General features: G+C 51.7%; 1 protein-coding gene across 1 annotated transcript in view; it reads left to right on the forward strand.

The window, feature by feature from the left end:
* SEMA5B (semaphorin 5B) overlaps positions 1–24,459 on the forward strand; it is a 46,107-nt gene extending 21,648 nt beyond the window's left edge. Inside the window, exons 5-22 of the mRNA XM_032869512.1 lie at positions 5,392–5,454; positions 5,829–5,927; positions 6,669–6,882; positions 7,546–7,831; positions 10,169–10,304; positions 11,427–11,634; positions 11,733–11,940; positions 18,727–18,844; positions 18,985–19,166; positions 20,129–20,272; positions 20,483–20,630; positions 20,740–20,965; positions 21,156–21,374; positions 21,814–21,984; positions 22,089–22,238; positions 22,558–22,602; positions 23,033–23,238; positions 23,464–24,459. Of these exons, the coding sequence (XP_032725403.1) occupies positions 5,392–5,454; positions 5,829–5,927; positions 6,669–6,882; positions 7,546–7,831; positions 10,169–10,304; positions 11,427–11,634; positions 11,733–11,940; positions 18,727–18,844; positions 18,985–19,166; positions 20,129–20,272; positions 20,483–20,630; positions 20,740–20,965; positions 21,156–21,374; positions 21,814–21,984; positions 22,089–22,238; positions 22,558–22,602; positions 23,033–23,238; positions 23,464–23,622 (2,982 nt within the window). The 3' untranslated portion in view covers positions 23,623–24,459. The remainder of the gene's footprint in view (positions 1–5,391; positions 5,455–5,828; positions 5,928–6,668; positions 6,883–7,545; positions 7,832–10,168; positions 10,305–11,426; positions 11,635–11,732; positions 11,941–18,726; positions 18,845–18,984; positions 19,167–20,128; positions 20,273–20,482; positions 20,631–20,739; positions 20,966–21,155; positions 21,375–21,813; positions 21,985–22,088; positions 22,239–22,557; positions 22,603–23,032; positions 23,239–23,463) is intronic.
* The last annotated feature ends 2,018 nt before the right edge of the window (positions 24,460–26,477 follow it).

Raw genomic sequence — 26,477 nt, forward strand, 5'->3', positions numbered from 1 at the left:
AGTATTCTGTTTTCTTCAATGTTAGCAGCCATTGATGATTGTTTCCCAGATCCATTAATTCTGCAGATGTTAGTTACAGTGTATGAGCTGGACTTCTACAAAGAAAAACTTTTCATCTCCTATTTGGTTACTCAACCATAAAGTCCTATAGGAAGCGCAGGATAAATTTTGATATTCTTTATTTACAGCTTTTCAAAGAATTTGCTAGTGTCTGTCAATGATCAGTCTGTCAATGATGATCAGTTAATTTTATTCTTTTCTTCTTATTATTACAAACTCAAAATGGCTTTAAACATTATTGATGTGTTTCAGTCCATTGGAGTTATCTTTCATGACTATCCCATCTCTGCCAGTAGGGAGCCTCTTCATTTTAGTTCCTGGATCTTCTGACATCATGACCCTGGTTGCCTTTGGTTGCATCCTTGCTGTTTGATGTGAGGAGATGTTCCAAACTTGCCTTGTTGTACATTTCCTAACCCCATACCTGGAATCAGCCATTACTCTAAGAGGCCAGTTCCTTTCAGTGGGAAATAGCTAGTGGATTTATTTTTAAATATTAAAAAATAGCCCCAAATCACCAGACCTATCAGGAAAGCCTCTAAAAGGAAGGAGAAAGACTAAAACAAACAAACAAATAGAATTAAGAAAGCTGTAAGAAAACAGGGACAATAAGAAAAATATAAGAAAACATTTTTTTAAAGGAATTAGAAAAAACGAATTGAATCTTCTGAGATATAAAAATGTTTTGTAAAACAATAAATTAAAAATATGGAAATTTAAAATGTGACTGGAGAAATAAAAGTTGAATCAAAGCAATAAAAGATGAGGTTGAAGAAAAATCTCCTGCAAATTAGAACAACAACAACAAAAATAAGTAATGAAGAACAGGAGAGAAATAACAGAAAATTAGAGGATCAACGTACAAAGGCCAACAGTTGACTGCATTAATGAACTACAAAAAAGGGAACCGAGGAAAAGGTGAGGAAGGAATTAAAGATGAAATTGCATAAGAATATCTGCTAATGCAGAGGACCAGTCTTCACATTGAAAGGGCTGAATGAGTTCCCAAAAGGGACATGCACTAAAGCACGTCAGTGTGAAATTCAGGATATTGTTATGAAAGAGAAGACCCAAAAACCTAGAGTCTAAAGAAAAAGAAAATGGTCACTAGAAAATTTGGGGAGTAAGAATTATATCAAACTTTGGGGCGCCTGGGTGGTTCAGTTGGTTAAGCATCTGACTCTTGATTTTGGCTCAGGTCATGATCTCAGGGTTCTGAGATCCACACCCACGTCTGACTCTGTGCTGAGCATGGAGCCTGCTCAAAATTCTCTCCCTCCCTCTCTGTCCCCATCTCCTCAAAAAAAAAAAAAAAAAAAAAAAAAAAGAATTACATCAGACTTCTCATAGCAACACTGGAATCTAAAAGACAATGGAAGAACAAATGTCTTTAAAATTTTGAGTGAAGATTATTTCCAACCTAGAACTCTGTATCACAGCTACCGATCAAGTATGAAAATAGATGAATCAGACACGCAAGAATTAAAAAAAAATTAATCTGCCATGGGGAACCTGGCTAGCTCAGCCAGAAGAGCATGGGACTCTTGATCTTGGGGTTGTGAGTTTGAGCCCCATGTTAGGTGTGGAGATTACTTAAATAAATGAATAAATTAAAACTTTAAAAAAATTGATCACTATGTTCCTTTTCTTAGGAAGATACTGGAGATGTATTTCACCAAAATAAGCAAGTAAATCAAAAAAATGGGAAACATGGGATTTAGCAAAAAGGAAAGGAGAGAAGGTAAGTCCCGGGATAACAACCAAATAGGAGACCCCAGGAGCAACCAGTGCACACTGGGGCAGGAGGCCGGAGGCTGGGGCAGGAGGGAGAGGACAGGAATGAATGGATGATCAGAACCATTTGTATTTACATGATACAAATGATATTGAGAGGGATTTGTAACACCTGTTGAACACTTGGAAAGAAATTAATGGTAAGTACATCGCAAAACAAGCAAATGAAGAAAACCAAGGCAATTATTCAGTCCAGGAAAATAAAAAGTTGGTCAAGAAGGAAACCTCATCAGAATAGACATGATTGCATGGACTCTCAGATGCACATTTTCACATTTTAAGGAGTCTGAAATCAGGCCATGTCTTTCTGTGGCGTCTTACAGTCACCGTCAGCCAGACTGTCGTCCTGATTGAGTTGTCCTCGCCTATGCAGGCGTGAACTTGGTCATTATTCTGATAACAGCAACCCATTAACATTTCAGGCCACAAACCATTTTAGGATCATATGAGGAGGGAATATGAGTCCTGATTTTTTGGAAAACTTTCTGTGGACACCTTCTGGTAAGACCAAGAAAGTACCAGCATCCCAACTTACAGAATGGGATCCATAGCTTGGAAGAAAATTCTGGAGACCAGAGTGGAATACCCTTTAAGAATTGCTGCATCCCTGAAGCCCCAGGCAGTTCAAAAACATGATCCTCGAAAACAAGCAAACAAAACAAATGAGCACGGACCACTGAAAAGTGACTCAGAAGAGGCAAACTCTGAATTCAAAGAAGGTTTAAGAATACTTCATTAATCTTGTTTCTGTTTTTCTTTTTTGTACATACAAGATTGATAGATGATAACAATTGTAAATCTAAATAAGAGCACTTTCAATAAGTTTACATTAAAAATTTAAGTAATAAAGATTTGACTGGCAATATATTTCCTTTCTTGGTATTTCATATTGCAATCAATGGAGTTTTATATCCAGTGAAATCCAGGGTACTGGTTGGTAGTAGTGAACAATTTGTGTATATTCATAATAATGCAAATACCAATGTTGATTTTAATTTTAAAATGAATAACTATTTTAACATTTTAAATAGTATTATATAATTACAATGAGAGGATTGGGGAAAAAGGAAATGTATGTGTGCTTTGGGGTGGGGGAGAATGGGATGGGTGATTGGGAAAAATCTTTACCTCCATAACAGGAAGTCAGAAGAGAAAGTCTGAGATTGATACATATTTTTGAGATATTGGATTAAAAAATTAAATTAAAAGAAATTCTATTAAAACATACACATACCCAGAAACAGCTAAAAGCATTGAAAGTAGTTGTCCTTAGGAAATAGGATAGAGGTGGAGGAGGAGTGGGTTGTCGGTTTTTTTTTTTTTTTTAATTAATTTTTTCATATCATTTGATTTTTCAACTCTGTACATCATTACTTGGATATAAATAATTTTTAAAATAAAATAAAAATTTTCAAAATGACTCAAACAAGCCTGTTCTGTGCTGTTATCATTATAAATATACATATCCTTTTCAGGCCATATGTTCTAACTTTGGGCTTGAGAAATGTATTCACTGTGAGCGAGAAGCTGCAGGATGTAACAGAGAGGGCTCAGCTCTGGTGCTAACTGTCTGGATTTGTATCTTAGGTTTGTTGCTAACTGGCTTTGTGACCTTGGGCAAACTGCTCAACCACTCTGAGCTTCATTTTCCTCACCTATAAAATGAGCAAAAGTCTACATGTTTCACTGGCAGTGAGGATCCAAGAGGGAGGTATTGTCAAGTCCATGGCACAGTGCCTGTCTGGATGTTCAGCCCAGGGTAACTTGAACTGCTTTTGATGGTGCACAACTGTCCTCCCTACCCACCCAATGGAACTCCCACCCCCTTATGAGCAAGGCCCCTTTGCCCACCAGCTCCCAGCATCCCCTTCCCCCGCAGTTTCCTGCTGTCTGGAGCTTCAGGCCCAAACCTCTGCAGTGTCTGTGGGCCATTGCTCTTGTCGGTCCCTTGGGCCCCCTGAGTTGCTTATTTATGTCCCTCTTTCCTCTCACATCAGGCTCAGCCAGGGAGCTGATGGGGGTCTGAGGATGACAATGGTTCCATTGTTCCTGTCCAGATAAACCCTATGGCTCTGAGGTCAGATGCCAGGGGTCCTTTGCCCTCCAAGGTCTGGGAGCAGAGGTCTGCCTGTGCTCCAGGCCTGGCATGGCAGGAGGAGCCCAGCCTGCTCATAGGGCTGACGGAGGCATGACCAACCTGTGTGTCGTCCGTCCCCCCACCCCCCTACCTCCTGACGGAGGCATGACCAACTTGTGTGTCGTCCGTCCCCCCACCCCCCTACCTCCTGATTCCAGGCTCTGCAGGAGTCAGCCCTCCCTCTGCCCCACAAAGCAGCCGCCTGGGAGCTGTGGGTGGACAGCAGCCTGCTGCTTCCTCTCCCAGCCCCCTTCCCCTCCCACACTCTGGCCCTGGAGCTCTGCAGGCAAGAAGGAGCTTTGTGAGAAATTAAAAGCAGGTTGGCTTTGTTGTTGTTGTTGTTGTTTCCTGTTTGGATAGAAGGCCTGCTTGCTCCGGGCTCCCTCTCCCTGGGCAGGTAGGCAGTTCATGTTTATCCATGTGACCCAGAAATCTATAAGGAGCCCCACTCCAGGGCTGGTGGCGTTGCCGGGACAGGGAGGGTAGCGTTCCTCCTGCCGCTGCTCTTCAGAGGCTAGGAGGGATGTGAGAGAGTAGAGACAGAATGGGTGAAGAGGAAGGGGGGTTCCTAGGTGGAACCACCCTCTCCTAATGCCAAGAATACTGGGGAACACAAGTCCCTGAGCGAAAGCCCCATCCCCAAGCAACCCATGGTGCACCCCACGACAGAGCAGGGGTCATGCTACAAGGGAAGCAGGCAGCACAGAGTCGGGGAAGGGGGAGCAATTATGAAACGGGGAGCCTGAGGTTCTGAGACAGTGGGATGAAGAGAAAAAACACACAGAGCCTCTGAATCAAGAACCTGGGTTCCAATCCCTGCTCTACCACATGGCAGCAGCAAGTCACACAGAATCAGAGTTTCTTTACCTGTTAAGGAAAAACAAAACAAAACAAAACACTTTGCAGGATAATAGTGGGAAAATGAAATAGGTCTGTCTTTAAGGTTTGCAAATCTAGCCTTTCCTCCCTTCCCGCCTCCTACCCATTTGAGGGCCATCTGGCCTATAAGGGAGGCACATTTTCCATCTCCCACTCTGGGTCTGGGGTGGTCCTGAAGGTCCTCCTTGGCCACTTCCAGCTCCCTGGCTGGCCTGGGGGAGAAAAGAGGGGAGGTCCTAGGACAGAGCTGCCTGGGGATGGTTCAGCATGAAGACATTGTTACTGCAGGCCTCCCTGACCCAAGTGGGGGCGGTGTTGGACTGAGGGGACGTTCTTCTTAAGGTCTCTGTGTAAGGAGATCTGGCAGGCCTCTTGAGTTCACATGGATGTAGTGAGGGGGACCCTTACCCCACTGGCTGTCATTGACCCTTTCCCAGCTCCGGTCCTCTCCCAACCCCGCCTGCTGCCTGCCACGGCGGTGAGCGGCACAGCCATGTGATGTCTGTGTGCTCCTCCCACAGGCCACAGAGTGGGCCTCCAACGAGGACACGCGCCGCTCCTGCCAAAGCAAAGGGAAGACCGAGGTAGGTGGCTCTGGGGGTCCAGGGGCCTGACTTAGAGTTGGCGGGAGGCTTAACGGAGGGGCACCATGTGGGGACAGGGCCGCCTGCAGAGAGGCCCAGCCTGGAGGAGTGTGTGTGTGGGGGGTGTTCTGGGGGCAGTTAAGGAGGCAGCACTGAGCATGGGAGCAGGCACTGGTGGAGCGGGCTGACCTGGGGGCGGAGGTGTGAGAGGAAGGGAGGTCCACAGAGGCAACCTGAACTTCAGAGCAGGGTGCATCAGGGGCAGAGGGGAGTGTTCTCAGATGTCTGTGGTGCAGTGGCGTGAAGGAAGGACAGCCAGGCCCACATGGGGGTACATGGGTCCCTCTCTTACTTCTCTATCCCGGTTGCTTTAGGAGGAGTGTCAGAACTACGTGCGAGTCCTGATTGTCACTGGCCGGAAAGTGTTCATGTGCGGGACCAATGCCTTTTCCCCCGTGTGCTCCAGCAGACAGGTGGGGCCCCCTCGGGGTAAGGCAGACTCAGGAGGTCATGGAGGGGTGCCTGGGTGGCTCAGTCATTTGGCTCGGGATCGTGGTCTTGAGCTCACGGGCTTGAGCCCTGCTTCAGGCTCCCTGCTGAGCAGGGAGCCTGCTTCTCCCTCTTCTTCTGCCTGCCGCTCCCCCTGCTTGTGCTTGCGCACACGCTCTCTCTCTCTCTGTCAAATAAATAAATAAAATATTTAAAAAATAAAAACAGTAAAGAGGGCATGGAGAGATTCTCTCACCCAGGCACCACAAAGCATTGGAGTGGGGTTGCCAAATTTAGTAAGAACAAAAAACCCCAAAACAAAAAAAGAATGCCCACTTAAATTTAATTTCATATAAACAGCAAATTATATTTTAGCTTAAGTATATCCCATGCAAACTTTGGGACATACTTATGCTAAACAGTAATTCATCAAAATTCAAATTTAACTGGGTCTACTATATTTTGTCAGTCAACCTCACCTTGGAGGGTCCTGACTTGGGGGTGGGGCAGGGAACAGAGGCCGAAGGAGCTCCTGGCACAACCTCCTCCCTCCATGATGGCGGCTTTCTCCGAGGGACGATGGTGGTGGTGGGGAATAAGGAAGAATAAGAAACAGGGAGACCAGGGACCCAGGAAGAGGCAAACTCTGGGGCTCGGGGGGGAGGGGAGAACATGCAGCCCCTGGGTCTCAGGGAAAAGTGCCCCTATCTCCCCATCGTCCCCAGGTGGGGAACCTCAGCCGGACCATAGAGAAGATCAATGGTGTGGCCCGCTGCCCCTACGATCCGCGCCACAACTCCACAGCTGTCATCTCCTCTCAGGGGGAGCTCTATGCGGCCACCGTCATTGACTTCTCAGGTCGGGACCCCGCCATCTACCGCAGCCTGGGCAGCAGGCCACCACTTCGCACGGCCCAGTATAATTCCAAGTGGCTCAATGGTAAGGGGGCGCAGGCCCAGGGGTGGGGGGAATCTCCTGCCAGCCAGCCTGCCCTGACCCCTTTTGATCCTCGTCCCTGCCCGCCTCTGAAAGGGATCACACCTCCTCCCTCGAGATGCCCAGAATTGGGCCACTGTTTGGCCAAAGTAGTACATTGGAGATGGACTTCAGATGAAATCACAGGTGTACCCAGAACAAATGGAGGGGAGGATATGAGGGCTGAGGAGGAGTTGGGAATCCATTAGGAGAAAGGGTTATAGGAAAGAACAGATTAGGAGAGGGCAGTAGGCGTTTCCTTTCCCTTGGAGTTGAATTCCTGCTTCTCCACTGACTGGCTGTGTGGCCTTGAGCACATACTTGACCTCTCTCTGCCATAATGTTCTCATCCGTAATCAGAGGATAATCACAGTACTTACCTCATAGGTTGTTAAGAGGATCATATAAAGTACTTACAATAATGTCTGGTGTGCAGTGAGGGCTCAGTAGCTTGTATTAACTATTATTATAACTTCGTAGTGGAGGTGGGAACAGGGTTAGCTAGAGCCCCCAGTTTCCCAACTGTCCAAGGGTGTCAGGATGCCCATCTGGGAAAACGGAAGTCAACTCTGTCCCCTTCCTCCCTGCTGGCCTGACCTACCCCTTTGTTCCTCTTCTGCCCCGCAGAGCCAAACTTCGTGGCAGCCTATGATATAGGGCTGTTTGCATACTTTTTCCTGCGGGAAAACGCGGTGGAGCACGACTGTGGACGCACTGTGTACTCCCGGGTGGCCCGAGTGTGCAAGAACGACATGGGGGGCCGCTTCCTGCTGGAGGACACGTGGACCACATTCATGAAGGCCCGGCTCAACTGCTCCCGCCCAGGAGAGGTCCCCTTCTACTACAACGAGCTGCAGAGTGCCTTCCACCTTCCTGAGCAGGACCTCATCTACGGAGTCTTCACCACCAACGTGTGAGTCCCCAGCCCGCCGCCATCCCTTTTCCGCCTCGCGGACCATTGGGGTCGGGCATGTCCCTCTCTCTGGGCCTCTGTTTCTCCTTCTGTAAAGTGGGGAGTGCAACAGCACTCCAGCCGGTCTTTGGGGTGAACTTGCTCCCAGATCCTACACTCCTCCCTTGCTGTGGCTTGCTGCCTTTGGAGGGGGAAGCACTTTTTCTGAATTGTTGAAGGGCAGGCTGAGGCCAGATCTGAAGAAAGTAAGTGGAGCTGGATTATGGCTCCGTGCAGGAAGAAATTGCTGGGGGAGAAAAGAAAATGGCCTGCCTTGGATGAGGGGATAGCAGCCCTGGGAGGGTCCAGGAGCAGCCCCCTATGGGCAAGCTCAGAGGGAATTCTTTCTGGTCCCTTCCAACCTCAGGACTCCACCATCCTGCTAAACCTAAGCAGCAGAGTCTTTTGGCAGTCTTGCTAGCACTGGGAGACACAGGCTGGGACTCGGAGCCCCTTTTGTTTCCTGGGTGTAAGGAAGGGTAGCCCTCATGGAGATCACGAGGCCCTCCTGGCCTCATCCCCTTCTGTGTAAAGGCTGACCCAGTCAGGTGATTGTCATGTACAGAGTGCTGAACAGGCAGCAGAGACCGAGGAACACATTTGTCGTACAGAATTCTGTGTGGGATTCTTGGTGAGGACCTAGGAAACATGTGAGCCTAGAGTGCCGTGTGCTTACCCTGGGCCCCCAGTAGGAGGGACTGGAGGAGGGCCAGGCTAGCTACAGGAAGCATAGTCTGAGGGGATAGACAAGGATGAGGGTAAAACTGGGAAACAGGAGCAGAGAGACCATCCAAGGCGGGGACACCCAGGCATCGCAGTCCATGCAGGCCATGAGCCAAAAGCCAGGAATTAGTGACCAGTCCGGCAGTTGGCACCAGAAAGGGGACAGCCATGAGGCAGGGGCAGGAGCTGCTGGAGAGGCATGGGGAGAAAGTGATGACATTGGCATGGATTGGAAATAGTTTCTGTATTGTGTGCCTTCTCCATGCCAGGTGCCTGTTGCGGTGGTGCCTGTCACAAGCAGGGGTACCAGTGAGCAAAAGCAAAGCTGGCTCTGCCCTTAAGGGACTTACCTTCTAGAAATGGGAGTTATTAAACATCCAGTTTTAACTATGATCAATGCTACAAAGGGAAAGGGCAGTGCGCAGGGAAGTCTCTGCCAGTGTGGAGGGAGGGATGGTGATCAGGGAGGGCTTCCTGGAGGAAGTGCCATTTACAGGATGAATGGGAGTTAACTAGGGAAGAGGACCATTTCAGCCCAAGGGAACAACATACACAGAGCTTTGGAGTGGGAAGACAGAAATGTCAGGAACTTAGTGGAGACCAGTGTGGCAGGAGCCTGGAGGGCAAGGAAGAGGAGAAGCAGGAAGGAGGCTGAGGGGCTGGGACGGGAAGAATTATGTCCTTACAGACTGCTTCAGGGTTTTGATCTTTATTCTAAGAGCAAGGAGAAATTATTGAAGGGCTTGAAGCCGGCCAGAGACTAGCTTGGATGCATATTTTGAAATGTTCACCGTGGCTGCTGTGTGGAGAATGGATTCTAGCAGACTGGACAGGCTGTAGTAAGGGTAGCCATGAGATCAGCACAGCAAGCCACAGAGGTGATGGGGGTGCTGAGGCAAGGCAGAAAGGGCAGGGAGGGTAATGGACACCTTTGGGAAAGGGAATAAGTGCAGAGAACAGAACTGGAAACATTTGTTGGCATGTTATGGGTTCTGTGACCTGTTCACATCGGGCTCCCAGAAACACCTGATCCTGGGACTGAATGATATCTCACGAGGCTGTCCAGCCCAGGCTGGGATGGGCAGCAGCAGGAATCAGCGGTTTGATAACCAGCTTGAAAAGTCAAATAAAATGAAGAAAGCAGAATAGAATGGAATCAAAAGAGTGGAGTACAATGCATTTGGTAAGGGTATTGTTTCATGAAAATGTTTTACAGATGTGTGTGCTCGGGTGCATGTTGTAATGGGACATATTTCTGACAGTGGGCTCCAGACTAAATGTCTGAAAAACACTAACTTTATCTGACCCACCCACTGGAGAAGGGAAAGGGGTGAGGAGGTAGCACAGAATTCTCTCCGAGGGCTTCTCCTCAGGGGGCCTTTCCCAGGGTTTCCAGAGTACTAGGACTGCATGCCCTCCTTCTGTGACACCACGTGGTGTGCAGAGCACTGGGCTTGTGCTAGGTCCTCAGCAGGCCTCGGAGCGGTGCCACGTCATGCCTGGACGGCCACCTGTGGGGTTTAAGGCACCAATGCCCGCAGGGAGGGCAGCATCCCACCACCTCTTGCCTTTCAGAAACAGCATTGCGTCTTCTGCTGTCTGCGCCTTCAACCTCAGCGCCATCTCCCAGGCTTTTAATGGCCCATTTCGCTACCAGGAGAACCCCAGGGCTGCCTGGCTCCCCATCGCTAACCCCATTCCCAACTTCCAGGTACAGCTTCTCCTCCCCTTTCCCTCTCCTCACAGAGCAGCTTTCCCTAGATAAGCAGCCCCCAGCTGATTCCCAGCTGCTTGGTGCAAACACCGACCCATCCGTGCTGGTCTGTACCCATCTGTGGGGTCTGCGAAGATTCCCTAACACGGTGGAGTGACAGCGGGAGAGTGGGTGGCACACAAAGCAAGGGAGCATTCTCTGAGCGATCTCTGAATGTGACTTCACACCTCCAGGGAGACTCAATGTAGGGAACTAGGGGAGCACTCACAAGCTGTCTGGTCAGAACTGGGGGATTTTTAGCTGGAGTTTGCTTGCAGTCTACCCAGCCTGGGTACTATTTCCTGGAGAGTCTGAGTGCCAGGAGTGGTCAAGGTCCAGCCATGGGTGATGGAAACATCCCTAGTGCTATGATGGAGAAGAGGAAAGAGCCATGAGGCAAAGGAAGCTACTGATGGTTAACTTTGGAATCCATCCAATTTCCTGCCCACGGGGCAGTATGGAGTATGGGAAGACCTCAAGCTTTGCAGTGGGATCATCCTGACAAATGGGTCAAGTCACCCAACCTCCCAGAGTTTCTTTACCCTTATCTGGTACTAGGGATAACACTCTCAACCTCAAAGATAAGTGCAAGGATTAAACACGCTCCTGACAGGATGCTGCATAAATGGTAGCTGCCCTCCAGCTCCGCTTTAGAAGGCACAAGAACTGGGAGGGGTAGGAACACAGGATGGGGAAGGCAGGTTGTGGCCCAACATGGGGGAGGAGCACCTACAGAAACAGTAGAAAATCTCAGGACACTTGATATCCACACTCAAACGATTCATTTTTCGATAACCCAGCCCCTTTTTCATCCTCCGCGCCCCCCCCCTTCACTGTCCCTCGCAGGTCCCTCCTCCGCATCTTCCCAGCCTCATTTCCCTTAGTTCTCAAGGAAGAGGTATCTCTCCTCGCAGGAAGGGGTTGCAGGGAACGGAGGGAGGATATCAGGGTGGGGGTGGCGGGGCCGGGATCGGGTAATCACGACCTGCCCGTGGCCGCCTGGATTATGATAAGGAAGGACAGGGGACGGGGCGGCCCGTCGGCTGGGCCCGCGTGACCCCCACGCCCTCCCCGCTGTAGTGCGGCACCCTGCCAGAGGTGGGCCCCAATGAGAACCTGACGGAGCGCAGCCTGCAGGACGCCCAGCGCCTGTTCCTGATGAGCGAGGCTGTGCAGCCGGTGACCCCCGAGCCCTGTGTCACCCAGGACAGCGTGCGCTTCTCACACCTCGTGGTGGACCTGGTGCAGGCCAAGGACACGCTCTACCACGTGCTCTACATCGGCACGGGTGAGCCCTCGGCGCGCGGCCCGGCCCCGGGTGGGGAGGTGGTTGAAGGGCGAGGCCGGGGCTGGGCCTTCAAGGCCCCCTTCTTCCGGCCCCTCCAGAGTCGGGCACCATCCTGAAGGCCCTGTCCACCGCGAGCCGCAGCCTCCGCGGCTGCTACCTGGAAGAGCTGCACGTCCTTCCCCCTGGGCGCCGCGAGCCCCTGCGCAGCCTGCGCATCCTTCACAGCGCACGCGCGCTCTTCGTGGGGCTGAGCGACGGCGTGCTGCGGGTCCCGCTGGAGAGGTGCGCCGCCTACCGCAGCCAGGGGTAAGCCGGGGGTAAGCCGGGGGTAAGCCGGGGGTAAGCCGGGGCCGGGGAGTGGGGGAGGTGTTGCAGGGCGGGTGCGCGGGCCAGCCCTGGCCCTGGCCCTCTCCAGGCTTACACCCTGCCTGCCAGTCACACCTCGGAGGTGGCTCTGGAGAGGAAGAGCTCTGAAGCCGCCTGGGGTGGCTTCCTGACCCCGTCTCCAGTTGTTTGCCTTTGGACGAGTCACTTAACCTCACTGAACCTTGCTTCCCGGGTCATAAAATATCCGCAGGCTTTTTGTAAAGGTTAATTGGACTAGTCTGCATATACCACTTATCACTGCCTGGGGGAGGTGTGTGCTTTCCCAAATGAGGGTGGCTGCTCTATTCCTTGTGTCAACCCCACAGCTCGGTCCTGTCAGCCGTCTCTAGCTTCCTTGATTTATTCTCAGCCCCTTTAATCCAGAGAAAGGTCTTTATCTTTGAAACCACGGGACTTACTACCCAGATGTATGGGGAGATCAGAGAGGACTCTCTCTCTGAGTCAGCATCAGATTTTTGCTTTGCTTCCTTCGTGACTTAGAAGAAACAGAGAGGCCTGGCTTGGGTGGAGTGGAGATGAGGAGCCATGTGGAGCTATTGGTTGTATTTGCTTCCCAACTGCTTCTGGGACCTTAGCTTCAAGTGGATTCACGAATTTGGCAATAACGGCACTGGCATTTCAGGGGAAAAACAAAAACCTATTCCAAAGCCAAATGGAAATGTATCTCTGATTCCTACCATGTGAAGCTCCCCCCGAGCTGTGCCCCTTCATTTTTGAGATAAATCAAAAGCTGCCTTAGCTGGCACAGCTGCAGCCATGTGGGCTCCCGTGGCTTTTGCAACCCAGAAGCTTCCTGGCCGCGCCTGTCTGTCCTTGAGATCTGAGAGACACATGGTACCCCTGCTCCAGCCCCTGTGGGATTGTGCCAGGAGCTGAGCAGAGGGCCGGACGCCCGGGGAGGAGGCTGGATGGTCACGGGGTGGCAGCCAGCGAAGAAGAAAGGGAGAGCAGACACTCGGGCTCCCCTCGGCCCCAACCCCTGGCTCCAGCCACAAAACACCTGACATTTACTAAGCCCTACAGTGCTCAAAGCACTTTGCAGGACTGTGGATGTGGGAGAAGGGAGACAAGATGAAATGGGCCCAGGACACTCTCATTTCCCCCAGCGCTGTGGATGTCTGGACCTGTAGCGGACGTGTGGGGAGGGACAGTGGGGCATCGTAAGCGGGGCTCCCATGGCAGAATTGGGCTTCTCCCTCAGCTCCGTCATCTCCTACCTACACGATCCCGAGCAAGCTACTTCACCTTTTGAGGTTTCTCCTCAGGGGAAAATAGGAGGAAACTGTGATGGAGCAAATGATAGTTCAGAGATATTGTAAGGACTGGGAATTCCATTCAGGAAGTGCTCATGCATGGTAGCTGGTGTCCTTATTCCCTTCTTATTTCCATAAATGCATGGCGGGGCCCTGCAGCTGCCTGGGCTCTCTGGGGCCTCAGCACCTGGGACGCTGGGTTCAGGCAGCACTGCTTGGCACGAATCGCAGGCTCTCTGCTGACGGCGTAGCCCCCGTACCTTGTGTTCTGCTTTAACTCTTGTGTTGTTATTAAACTTTTCACGTGTGTCTTGTCGCTTAGGAGCTGGTAAACCTTTGAAGGCAAACCCACTACTGTCTCAGTAGTTTTTAGACTTCACCAGGGGGCCACGTCCAGCCCAAGGCACAAAGTGGCCTTGCACACATGACTGATCCTTCAGCTCATTGATCATATGACCTGAGAGGAGGTTGGTGCAAGAGAGGAGTGGGGAAGGGGACCCAGGCCAGCTGGGAACGCCAAGGGATGATTGGATCTGAACCTTCGCCTGTGGGCACTGAAGTGGTCTTTGAGCCGGGGAAGGGAGTGATAGGCAGCGTGAATAGGTGTTTGACAAAGATCAATAAGACAGTGGTGAGTGGCATTGTCAAGGGGACAGACTGTTGGCCAGCGTGAGCTAGTGTGGCTCTGGGCCAGATATGAGGGTCTGCAGGGGAACCAGGGGAAGGAAAACGCCAGGACATTGCCCCACTCACATGACGCTGCAGAGAAGGGACAGGGAGGTTGCGTCCCGTGTCCAGGTGGAACAGCAAGGTAGAACAAGGTCAGTTTGGAATTTGAAAATTTCACCCTCTTTGGATTTCTGAATTTGGGATAAGAGTGCTTGACATGTACAGTAAGATGCTGCTGTAAGGCTCTAGGTAGATCTGAAAATGTGAGATCTCATGATCGTGAAGTTAATAAAATGACCAGAGTGAGGCCCTGTAGTCACCAACCTTGTGCACCCCGGAGTCTGGAAGCCAACTGTCACACTATATCTGAATTTGTGCTGTTGGGGGCAGGTTGTCACAGGGTTTTAGGTTTTACTGTGTCCTAGCATAGATATTTCATGCTTTTTTACCTCATTCCTTCCAAAGCTGACAGGAGGATGAGGGTGGATTGGCAGAGGTCTCTTCAGGCCCCCTCCACTGCTCAGAATCCCAGGGGCTTGTCTCCAGCCCCTCCTTTGGCTCAGGCAAATCTGCAGCCCCATGGGGCATACCCAGGACCCTGGCCTGGCCAGAGAGAGATCGGGGCGCACAAGAGGTGGGGCAGAGGAAATGAGCTGCTGACAGGCTCTGCAAAGCAAGTGTTTTATGTGTGAACCGCCTCCTCCCTCCTTTCAGCATGCCTTTCATGCCACACTGGAGGGGGCGTGGGGGTGTCTACACCGGCTGGCTCAGGAGGGTGGCTTAGAGAGTCTCCTTCCAACCTCACTCCCTATAGGAAATCTGGGTTTTCCTCCTTGGCCATCTGAAATAATGGCCACTTGCTCCCAATCTCCACCTTGGACAGCTCCCGCTGTGAGACTAGCGCTACCCCATGCTGGAATCCGCCCGCTCTTCAACTTACACCATCCGTCTCTGTCCTGCCTCCCAGCCCATGGAATGAACCTGTTCCCTTTTGTAATGGCTGCTTGAGACAGTGCAGTAAAGAAGACATGGTGATATATTATTGGTCTAATGGCCACTTTTATGAAAGGAACTCTCAACTGATACCCATTTTTAAAGGCAGACACGCTTTAATTCTCTCCTTGGAGCTTTAATTTTGTTAAGAACATTCCCTGCTCTGTAAGCTTTGGAGTGGTCTTGGGCCAAAAGCAGTGAATGTGGCCAGGAAGAGAGCTTGAATATTGGCTCTGGGGGAGCCATGTAAGCCCCATCAGGCGGCCAGGACCAGGGGAGGGCAGAGCAGGCGTGTCTGTGGACAATCTGGTCTCTTTCTTGTCTGGGAGAACTGAGAGCCGGCTGAGAGGGTAAGGGACCCCGAGTCAGGGTGCTGGGGCCAGTCTGGGCTTTTCTTCCCTCCCTTCTTGTTCTGTCATGGATTGGAAAGACAAGGCACTTGGTCTCTTGGCTTGGGAACCCTGACCAACATGGCCCCAGAACAACAATGCTCCACCATGCTGCTCCTGAGAATCACCTGGGGAGTGTTTAAAAGCTTCCAGTGGCTGGGCCAACGTTGGTCCCTAATGCCCAGAGATAGGTGGGTTTTTTATTTTGTTTGCTGAAGCTTTTTAAAAGATCCCTAGGAGTTTCCAATTTGCAGTCAAAACTGGGAACAATTCTTCTAGAACTGGCTAGACCGTAGATGAAAGAAGTAGCATGAGGCAAAATTGCATTCCTCAAGAATCATCTGGTTTTATCTTGTACAAACTGATTCAAATTTTCTGCTCTTCTCCATTTTCTCTACTGACAGACATTAGTTTCTGATGAATAGAATTTTATTTATTATTATTATTCATCCCTAGTCAAGGCTCTCTTTTATTTAATTTGTGTTGCTTCTGAAGTGCCCTATCAGCTGGTTCTGGAGTTTGATTCTGCCTTCTGAGACCTGACGGAAATATCCTCAGGAGTGTGGGCTTCAGTGAGTTCTGATGGGCTGGATTTGCTAGCAGCAAGTTTGGTCCATGTGTCAGCCAGAGAGCAGAATCTCGAAACCACATGTTGCTGGGACTACTTTGCCTATGTACGGTATCTAGTCCCATGGTGTCTAGTTTGATGCATTCTGCTGGTGAAACACCCCTGCATCAAACCAGTGGCCCCAGATGAAAATACGAACACACTTATATTTGACAATTTACACAAATTGTCCTTGAGTCAATAAAATGGAAACAGATTCTTGAGTAACAGTTGAGCATTCTGGATTCCCGGGCAGGCCATGGTGTGCTTGCTGGGGTCCAGCATGGGCCTCACCCACTGAAGCCCCAGGCATCACCCCCCTTAAATGAGGTCACGGGCTGCCTGAGCAAGGGGCAGCATCGTCAGCTGCCTCTGGCAACAAGGAGAAGCCCCACCCCCTGCTTGGTGAGCTCTATCATATAACCTCATTTGTCTTTGGAACCTGACATGGTCCATTGAACTCCACTGAAAATAAAGAACTCACCTGACGGGAGACTCTCCCTGAAGCTTCGAGAGGAAAGAAAGATTCTATCCTGGAGACACCAAAAGGAGAAAACCCTTGACTCCTTCATAGATTCCTTTCACCCTTGACATCCTTGGCCCCTTTGGCCCATCAAAAATCCCTCTGCAGAGTCACATCATGGTGTGGACTCCCCCACCTCCCTTTACCTGAAGCCTATTCTGCTTCCTGGCCTCCAGTTTCTGCCCCCACTCCCAGTGCTCTCTCTAGACCCTGTCTTGCAGGCCCACTGCTGGGGAGCAGCCAGGTCTGGTAAAAGGGGTGGAAGTTGGGAAAGGGAGGCAGAAGGGACCCAGAATCCCCTGGGGTTGGCATGGGTTCATCCCGGCAGAGGGTACTTCCTTCAGGCTCCAGAATCTGATACTCCGTTTACTTAGCAATGAATAGCCAATCCTGATTCCATAATTTCCATACTCTTTTTCCCCTCCTTGAAATCTTACTAGTAGAGATTTAATTGTTTTAAAAGTTTTATTTGTTTATTTAGTTTTAGTAATCTCCACACCCAAGGTAGAGCTCAAATGCATGACCATGAGATCAAGCATAACACACCCTTCTGACTGAACAAGCCAGGCACCCCCAACATTAACTTGTCGTTGTTGTTGTTAAAAACTGCAAAGGATGGGACACCTGGGTGGCTCAGTCGGTTAAATGTCAGTCTTCAGCTCAGGTCATGATCCCAGGGTCCTGGGATCAAGCCCCACCTCAGGGGTCCTTGCTCAGCAGGGAGTCTGCTTCTCCCTCTGCCGGCTTCTCTCCTTGCTTCCTCCTTGTGCTGTCTCTCTCTCTCTCCCTTTCTCTCTGACAAATACATAAATAAAATCTTTAAAAGAAAAACTATCAAGGATACGATGAATACATCTGAAGGAGAAAGGGAAGAGAGGAGCCCTAGAATGTGAGAAGTGGAGGCATCCAGGACATTCATTGGTGTGTGAACCATTACCTTCTCTAGGTCATTGCAGATAGACCAGCCCTGAGAGCCCAGGAAAGGGGACATGAGCCATGTGATCCCTCTCTTGGCAGCCTGCGCTCATTCTCATGATGCTGATGCACTAGACTCTGGTTCCTGCCGCTGAGCAGCACAGGCATGTGGGTACCCAGGAGGGGATCATGCCTTGGTGTTCCCTGACCCTATGCCTGTGGCTTGAGGCATGGGGCTAGGTTCCCTCAGTGGGTGAAGTCAGACACAGCCTCCAGCTGGGAGGCAGGAGCGTGGTGGAAGAATCACGGTCAAGAAGTCTGGGCTCCGGGACGCCTGGGTGGCTCAGTTGGTTAAGCAGCTGCCTTCGGCTCAGGTCATGATGCCAGCATCCTGGGATCGAGTCCCACATCAGGCTCCTTGCTCGGCAGGAAGCCTGCTTCTCCCTCTGCCTCTGCCTGATACTCTGTCTGCCTGTGCTCCCATGTGCTCTCTCTCTCTCTCTCTCTAACAAATTAATAAAATCTTAAAAAAAAAAAAAAAGAAGTCTGGGCTCCTAGGAAGAAGAAGAAGAAGAAGAAGAAGAAGAAGAAAAAGAAGAAATAGTCTAGGCTCTAGCCTCAGCTTTGCCATGTGTAATTCATGTGATCTAGGTGACACTCCTCTTCCCTCTCTGTGACTGTCTCTTCCTTTATACAATGAAAATGTGGTGCTGTGGATCCCAGTAATTCTCACCTTGGCTCCCATTAGAATCACATAGGAGTTTTTAAAACCTCCTCCCTCCTCCCTGGACATTTTTGTATGGACGGGGCAGGTGTTGGTGTTTTCTAAAAGCTTCTTTCGTGATTCTAGTGTGCAACCAGGGCTGAGAACCCTGAGCCAGACCGTCCCTCATCCATCACTCATGTTTTACGGTGCTATCATCATAGTGTCTGGCAGAGAGGCACAGCACTGCTGCCTTGGATTTCTGTTCCCCTTATCTTCTCCTGTGGGACTAGATGGGGAGCACGGGCACCCAGGCTTGGGGAAGGCAAGGTTAAGTGTGTGGGCCCTGGAAGGCAAGGGTTTGAGTCCTTGTTCAGCTTTCTGGGTTTCCTCCATATAACATGGGGATAATAACAGTACCTCCTGCATTAGGTTGTTGTGTTAAATTAACTCATGCTCATAAAGTGTTTAAAATTATTCCTGACACACAGAAGGTGTTCAGTGAGCTTAGTTATTACTGTGAGCTTAGTTATTACTGTGGAGGGCAACTGGATGGATCAGGGCACCCAGAGGGGAGTGGCTAGGTGTGTTCATGGGATACAGGTGAGGCTGGGAGGCCAGCAGGCTTGAGTCTCAGGACCTCTGTCTGGCAGGGCGTGCCTGGGGGCACGGGACCCATACTGCGGCTGGGACGGGAAGCAGCAACGTTGCAGCACACTTGAGGACAGCTCCAACATGAGCCTCTGGACCCAGAACATAACAGCGTGTCCTGTGAGAACCCTCTCATGCTCCCCACCTGGGACCTCTCCCCCCAATTCATGCTGTGACTCTCCATCAGTATCCCCGTGTCCCCTGGGACCTGGTATCTTCCCTCTCCCTGCCTCCTTTGACCCACTGATGTGTATCTGCAGGTGCGAAATGTGACTCGGGATGGGGGCTTCGGCCAGTGGTCACCATGGCAACCATGCGAGCACTTGGATGGGGACAATTCAGGCTCTTGCCTTTGTCGGGCCCGAGCCTGTGACTCCCCCCGACCCCGCTGTGGGGGCCGAGACTGCCTGGGGCCAGCCATCCACATTGCCAACTGTTCCAGGTTTGTGAAGATACCTGGGTGGTGGCTGCCTTGGACTGGGAAAGGGGCTGGGGTGGAATAGAGGAAATGGGGCATCCCCAGACAGGTGTTCCCACAAAGGGACAGAAACCACTTCAGAGCCATGCAGGGAACTGGAGAGGTGGCTAAAATACAAGCACTCCACTCTAGTGGGAAAGAAGTCTCTGCCTTGTGGGGGCTCTTGATACAAACTGGACAGGCCCAGGAGTCACAGATCATGGCCTCGATAAGCCTTGATGTTCCAAACATGAGGGATAGCATGGGATGGTGGTACGGTAGGCAGAGCTGGTGCCCATCCTGGATTGCCATCCTCTATAAGTATGACCCTGGATTCTCTTAAAATAATTCAGTTCTCTACACATGTATTGACTGAACTGTCAAAACAACCTCATGGGGTAGGAATACAATCATTATCCTTACTTTAAAGATAAGAGTTTTATGAGGCACAGACATTTTCAGTAACTTGCCCAGGCTCATACAGCCAGGAAGTGATACAGCCAAAACTTGAAAATTGGAGTCAAAGTAGACAACAGTGAGTGGTGTCTGAGATTGGAGCAAAGCATGGGATGTTGGAGAACAGAGGAGAGAGCGTGGCATTGAGTGCAAGGGTTGGGCAACCCAGAAAGATGAAACAAATTTTGCATATTGAAAAGGCAAATGGAGCCTTTTCTAGAGAATGTGTCCTTTGGCCCCACTAGTATCTCTAGGCCCTGGGTCCTATCTCTATGCCCTTAGCCCTGGAAAAAGGCCCTCAACACATGTTTGAGGAATGAATGAACACAGGAACGAATAAATAAGTCTGCAGGAGCCGACCTGGCTAGGAGCTGCCATTTCCCAGGATCACTGTCTAATAACAATATAAAATCCACCTGCCCAGATATAGATAGATCTGAGTAGCTAGAAGTCGGAGGGTCACCTGTTCCTGTCCCCTCTGACCCCACCAGGAATGGGGCGTGGACCCCGTGGTCCTCGTGGGCCCTATGCAGCACGTCCTGTGGGATCGGATTCCAGGTCCGCCAGCGAAGTTGCAGCAACCCCGCGCCCCGCCACGGTGGCCGCATCTGTGTGGGCAAGAGCCGGGAGGAGCGGTGAGCGAGAGTGTGGCCAGAGGTTTTGGAGGCAAGCTAGCCCTGCAGTCCCAGACCTGCCCGGCCCCCTAGGAAGTGGCCTGGATTCTACGAGTGAGCCAGTGGACTCTTGTCCTTCTCAGGCTTGCACTCCTAGTGACCTCTTGTTAGGGAAGGGGGTGCCTGCTCCCTAGTGCGATGACTGCTCCCCCCACACACCCTTCCCCTCAGGTTCTGTAACGAAAACACGCCCTGCCCGGTGCCTATCTTCTGGGCGTCATGGGGCTCCTGGAACAAGTGCAGCAACAACTGTGGGGGCGGCGTGCAATCGCGGCGGCGGTCGTGTGAGAACGGCAACTCCTGCCCTGGCTGTGGCGTGGTGAGGCCCAGTCGAGGACCTGCCCCCAGGGAAGGGTGGGGGGAGGCGGGGCCGCAGGGCAGGCCTGGGGCTGCAGGTCTACCAGACAGCGCCCGCTCCCATCCCCAAGGAATTCAAGACGTGCAACCCCGAGGGCTGCCCAGAAGTGAGGCGCAACACGCCGTGGACACCGTGGCTGCCGGTGAACGTGACTCAGGGTGGGGCGCGGCAGGAGCAGCGCTTCCGCTTCACGTGCCGCGCGCCCCTGCCTGACCCCCACGGCCTGCAGTTTGGCAGGAGGAGGACAGAGACCAGAACCTGCCCAGCGGACGGCTCGGGAGCCTGTGACACCGACGGTACAGCGCCGCGCCCCACTCCCTCTCAGGCCCAGAGCGCTGGCGCGGGACTGGGGGAGGCCAGAGTCGGACAGAGAGCAGGGAGATGGATCGCGTTGGCTTGGAAGGAGCGGGAGGCCTGTGGGGTGGGAGTGGGGCCGTGGGGTGTGCTCCTCACTGAGGCCAGTATCCCCACCCGTGCCCCACCCAGCCCTGGTGGAGGATCTCCTACGCAGCGGGGGCACCTCCCCACATTCGGTGAGCGGTGGCTGGGCCGCGTGGGGCCCGTGGTCGTCCTGCTCCCGGGACTGCGAGCTGGGCTTCCGCGTCCGCAAGAGAACGTGCACGAACCCGGAGCCCCGCAACGGAGGCCTGCCGTGTGTAGGCGACGCAGCTGAGTACCAGGACTGTAACCCCCAGGCTTGTCCAGGTGACCCTGGGCTCAGGGAGCCCCCATTTGTGAGACCCATATGACCTGGCTCATACCCAGATGACCTCTTCTTTTTGCCAACTCTGTAGAGTGGGCCCTAGAGCAAGTCTGTGGCCTGACCACAGACCTCTTCTCCCGCAGAGGGGGGGGTCCTTTCCTCATCTTCCCTGTCACTTTTTTCTCTCCCCTAACAGGTTAGCCAGATTAGAGGCTAGATTTGCAGTGGGGTTGGTTTTTGATGTCACCTCTGCATCCTGCATTTCCCCCTGCACCCCTGAGGAGGAAGGGGCAGTCCCTAAAAATGGGCGGGGGGGTGGGGGTGCAGGTGATGGGGTCAGGGTGGTCCAGGGCAGAGTGGCCTAACTTGGGATAGGGTAGAAGTCTGTCTTGGGTCCCGCCTGCGCCTGCAGCCCCCTTCACACACCCCATCCCCTTGTAGTGCGTGGTGCCTGGTCCTGCTGGACCTCGTGGTCCCCATGCTCAGCCTCCTGTGGCGGAGGCCACTACCAACGCACAAGGTCCTGCACCAGCCCTGCGCCCTCCGCAGGCGAGGACATCTGTCTTGGTCTGCACACAGAGGAGGCACTGTGTGCGACACAGGCTTGCCCAGGTATTAAGAACATTGGGCCAGGGCTGGGGAGCCCCTTGGATCCCTCTGATCAACCTCAGGGGGGGCCCAGGTCGGTTAAACTCAAGCCAGCCTGCAACCCACAGAAGGCTGGTCCCCGTGGTCTGAGTGGAGCGCGTGCACTGAGGATGGAGCCCAGAGCCGCAGCCGGCACTGTGAAGAGCTGGTCCCAGCGCCCAGCACTTGTGCCGGAAACAGCAGCCAGAAACGTCCCTGCCCCTACAGCGAGATTCCTGGTAGGCCCTGAAGCCAGAGGCTTCACCCCAGCCCTTCCCACCCTGAGCTCCCAGCCTCCTTCCCCTTCTAAAGAACCTTAGCGGGTCTCAGATGGAACACGAGGGTGGGCGGTGCGCCTGCTTGGGGCTGTTGCCCTTTCTCTAGTCAATGGGCTAACCCCTCTTAGAGACAGGGTCTGAGTGGGGACAGAGTGGAATGAAGGCCTCCAGACCATGTCCCATAGCTCAGCGCTGACCCAGGGGTCCTCCTAGAGATATCCCTCACCCCAGAGGGAACCTTCTCTCTTACCTACACCCCTCTTCGCTTGTCTTCCCACAGTGATCCTGCCTGCCTCCAGCACGGAGGAGGCCACCGGCTGTGGAGGTAAAAGGAACCTGCCCCACTTCATGACACTTTCTTTCCACCTCTTCTCCCCAAAGAGGAGACCAGCTCTACTCTGAAATCTGGAGTCTCTCCACTTCCTGCTCCAGAGAGACAAACCTGCTCTGGACCGTGTATGGGGGGTCCGAGAGGTTCCATCTCTGCCCCCCAACTAAGGAGGCAGTTACCAAACCTGTATTCAGGAAGAGTCACCCAGCTCCACCCCCTCTGGTGGCCTCCTCTTACCTCAACCACAGGTGTCCTGTGAGAGAGGCCCCTGGTGGCAGACTGCCCAGCTTTCCTGCTTTCAGTGGCTCTGGCCTCAAAACCCTTTCCTTTATGTCTCAGAGCCTCTTCTTGGGAGGCAGTCAGGAGTGGAGTCTCTTCTCTTCACAGTGGGCCTACCCTTACCACTTGCTTCTTCCTCTCCCAGGGTTCAGTCTCATCCACCTGGTAGCCACAGGTGTCTCCTGCTTCCTGGGCTCCGGGCTGCTGACCTTGGCAGTGTACCTGTCCTGCCAGCACTGCCAACGTCAGTCCCAGGAATCCACACTCGTCCACCCCGCCACCCCCAACCACCTGCACTACAAGGGTGGGGGCACCCCCAAGAATGAGAAGTACACGCCCATGGAGTTCAAGGTGGGAGCCTTCATACAGAGGCTGTGGGGTGAAGGGTGTCTGGGTTCTGGCCCTGAGTTGGGCTGAACTGGGCTGGGCACTGGGGAGGGCGCCCTGGTGGTGTGAACTGTGTTAGCGGCCAGAATGTTTTTTCACTGCCTGGTGCCTGATCCCCTTGCCCTGGCCTGTCCCCTTTCCCCATCTCTCGCTTACCCTTTCCTCTCTGGTTCCTTCCTTCTTCCACAGACCCTGAACAAGAATAACCTGATCCCCGATGACAGAGCCAATTTCTACCCTTTGCAGCAGACCAATGTGTACACAACCACCTACTATCCCAGCCCGCTGAACAAACACAGCTTCCGGCCCGAGGCCTCGCCTGGACAACGGTGCTTCCCCAACAGCTGATAACACTGTTCTGGGGACCTGGGCTCCTCGCCTTCTTGAGACACAGAACAGGTGGAAATGGGACGGCGGAGCCAGTTTGGTTTTCTCCTTCTGCACTAGGCCAAGAACTTGCTGCCTTGCCTTGGGGGGGTCCCATCCAACTTCAAAGAGCTCTGGCTGGTGGTGACCATGGGAGAGAGGGCTGGCACATGGCTGCACTTCCAGCTCAGCCCAGGTCTCTCATGGCCTCCTTGCGACCCACTACCGTGATGATCTCCCCTGCCGTGTCTGGGCTGTGGACCTACTGGACATGTGAGGAGCTGGAGAGTGGAGATGGCAGGACAGCAGACTTTTAGGTTTGGGCTGGAAATGAGGCTCACATGGCCCCCATGGGCCAAAGCTGTCCCTCTCTGGCTGGCCCCAGGAAGGGTCTAGCCTCCACCCTGATTATCTCTGAGAGGAACTAAGCAAATGGTCCCAGAAGCTGCGAATTCTCTGCCCAAGGCTGGGCCACTGTGGTGCTGCCCCAGTGTGACCTGGGGACCAAGGCTGGCCCAGGTTGTCCACCTTTGCCTAGCAGTCTGTGCTTTGCCCAGGAGACATCCCTCCTCTGGTCAGAGGCAGTGAGGGCTGGGGACTGAAGATCGATCTTTGCTAAGAAGCCCTTTAATCTGGGATGGCGCAGGCCTCAGCTTTGCCCTCAGAATTCAGGAAATGTGGTCCGAGAGAAAGGGAGGCAGGAGTCCACCCTCTGTGCCACTATGGAGACTGTCTTCGATTGTTGCTCGGTAGAGCTGTTGGCTGAGACCTGCCTGGGAGTCTCTGCTGGCCCTTCGTATGTTCAGGAACACACACACACACACATATGCACACACTCACACACACGTATATACACACTCAACATGCTACAGCAACAAGAAGGATGTTGGGCTGTGGCATTATTAATTAAAGATGATATCCAGTCTCCAAATGTAATTCTGTCTTCGTGCCTATGTGTGTGGGCTCCTCTCAGCGTGGGCTCGTCAAGCCGAGCAGTGCACTGGGGTAATAGGTGGTCTTCTCAGTAGGGGAGGGAGTGATCCACAGAGAATTTGACTTTCATAGAGGGTATCTTTTCACAAGTGACAATATGTACATACACACTTGCTGCTCTAAACCCTTTTTGGGAAAGAGATGAGGGACAAATTCATAAGTAGGGACACAAGGTCCACCGAAGACAACACAACTGGAGATTTTTCTGCTTGTTCCCTTAGCAGCTCTTCTGGGCAACAGCTCCAGAAAGGAAATGCATGAGTGCAGCAGCGGAGTATTGATGGGGGTTAATTTATGACGTATTTATAAGGCTAAGTTTAATAAAAAAAAAAAAAAAAAACCAAAGCTGACTGAAACAATGAATAAACCAGTGAAGTGGGAGAAGCCCAATATAGTTTTTGCTGGATTAAGTAAAAATAACCTCGAAGCCTCAGCCCAAGTCAGAAAGAGAGATAAGTGGATGGACATGTTCAATTCAGAGCGCAATTTCCCAACTTAATTGGCTGGATCAATTCCCCCAAGACTCCCAGCGAATTCTACTTGTAGGTCAGGCTTTAAGGCTTATGATCCTAGGGGTAAGGAGGAGGAAAAGCGCATTCCTGGGCCCCAGTCCTACAATCCCTTGTCCTTTCTGGGACAAATGAAGTAGTGGTGTCCTCAGGGCAGGGTGGAGCCCAATCAGAGAGAGCTCAGGGGACATAGGAGTATTTCTGCTTTGGGGTTTCTCACCAGGTTCCTGTTAACATGAGTGCAGGGAACCAAGGGTGTGTTAGATCTTGAGGTCTCTGATTCTCTTGGACCTGGTAGAGGCAAGTGAAGCTTAAGAGTGTCCAAGGGCCCAGGGCCTCCTTCTCAAGGGCCACTCTATGTCCAAGTGGAGGACTGGATAGGTCTGTAGGAAGTAGTAATGGAGAGTACCTAGCTAATGCTCATCCCCTATTGACTGGAATGACATTGGTGGGAATGAAAAGCCTATGGGTGCAATGGAAAAACACCACACACACACACATTGAATTCTCTTTTTATTAATAAAAACAAAACAAAACTGTTGTGTCTTTGGATGCATGACCATCAGAATGCATTAAAGGGCTCCACACTGCATGCAAATGAGCTTGCGTGGTTGGCAAAAGCTGCTCTATAGCCAGCCCTGACCCACAGATGAGGAAGCCAAGAATGTTCTTCGTGGAGGCTGTGTTCTCTCTGGCAGGTGTTTGAGGCCACCTGGATGACTGTGTAGTGTCAGGAAGCTGAGGTATGAAAGAAGAGGGTGCTTCTTAGGCTCAGCTGGCTCAGCCAAAGGGGAAGGGAAATGTGGGGTTGGGCGCTCTAGGCCTTCTTGGGTCATCTTGTTTTTAGATAACTCTGTATGTATGTTTTCTTGTCATTAAAGTAATACATGTTTATTGTAGAAAATTTGAAGTTTACAAAAAACAAAAAATATAAACACAGTTATAGGTAAAAGCCAAGGCAGACTTAGGGATTTTTAAATGGTGGTATGAGACATTTCTTTTCTCAATATCACTCCAAAAGCCGAGAGGACAAAAAACAAAAGCTGTCACTATTTTCAATAAAATTAGGATATAGCTATAATCCCAAATCATAGTACATGAATACAGAAAGCAGATAGAGGAACAGAAATCATCTGGAGGAGTGGGCATGGGTCGAACCTAAGCACCTAAGCAATTTCGGAATCAGCAAATTGGAAGACCTGGTATCAGGAAGGTGGGGTTAAGGTGGGAGCCTAAAAATGAGGTGTTGGTTGAAAAACTGTTTAAGCTTCAGCTAGACCCTCAAGATGATGTCATTCTCTAGTGTTAAACCTAAGTCACTACTCCTTTCTCTCC

The sequence above is a fragment of the Lontra canadensis genome, unplaced genomic scaffold, assembly GCF_010015895.1.
Source record: "Lontra canadensis isolate GAN:19392208 unplaced genomic scaffold, GSC_riverotter_1.0 scaffold38, whole genome shotgun sequence".
NCBI classification, from domain to species: Eukaryota; Metazoa; Chordata; class Mammalia; order Carnivora; family Mustelidae; genus Lontra; species Lontra canadensis.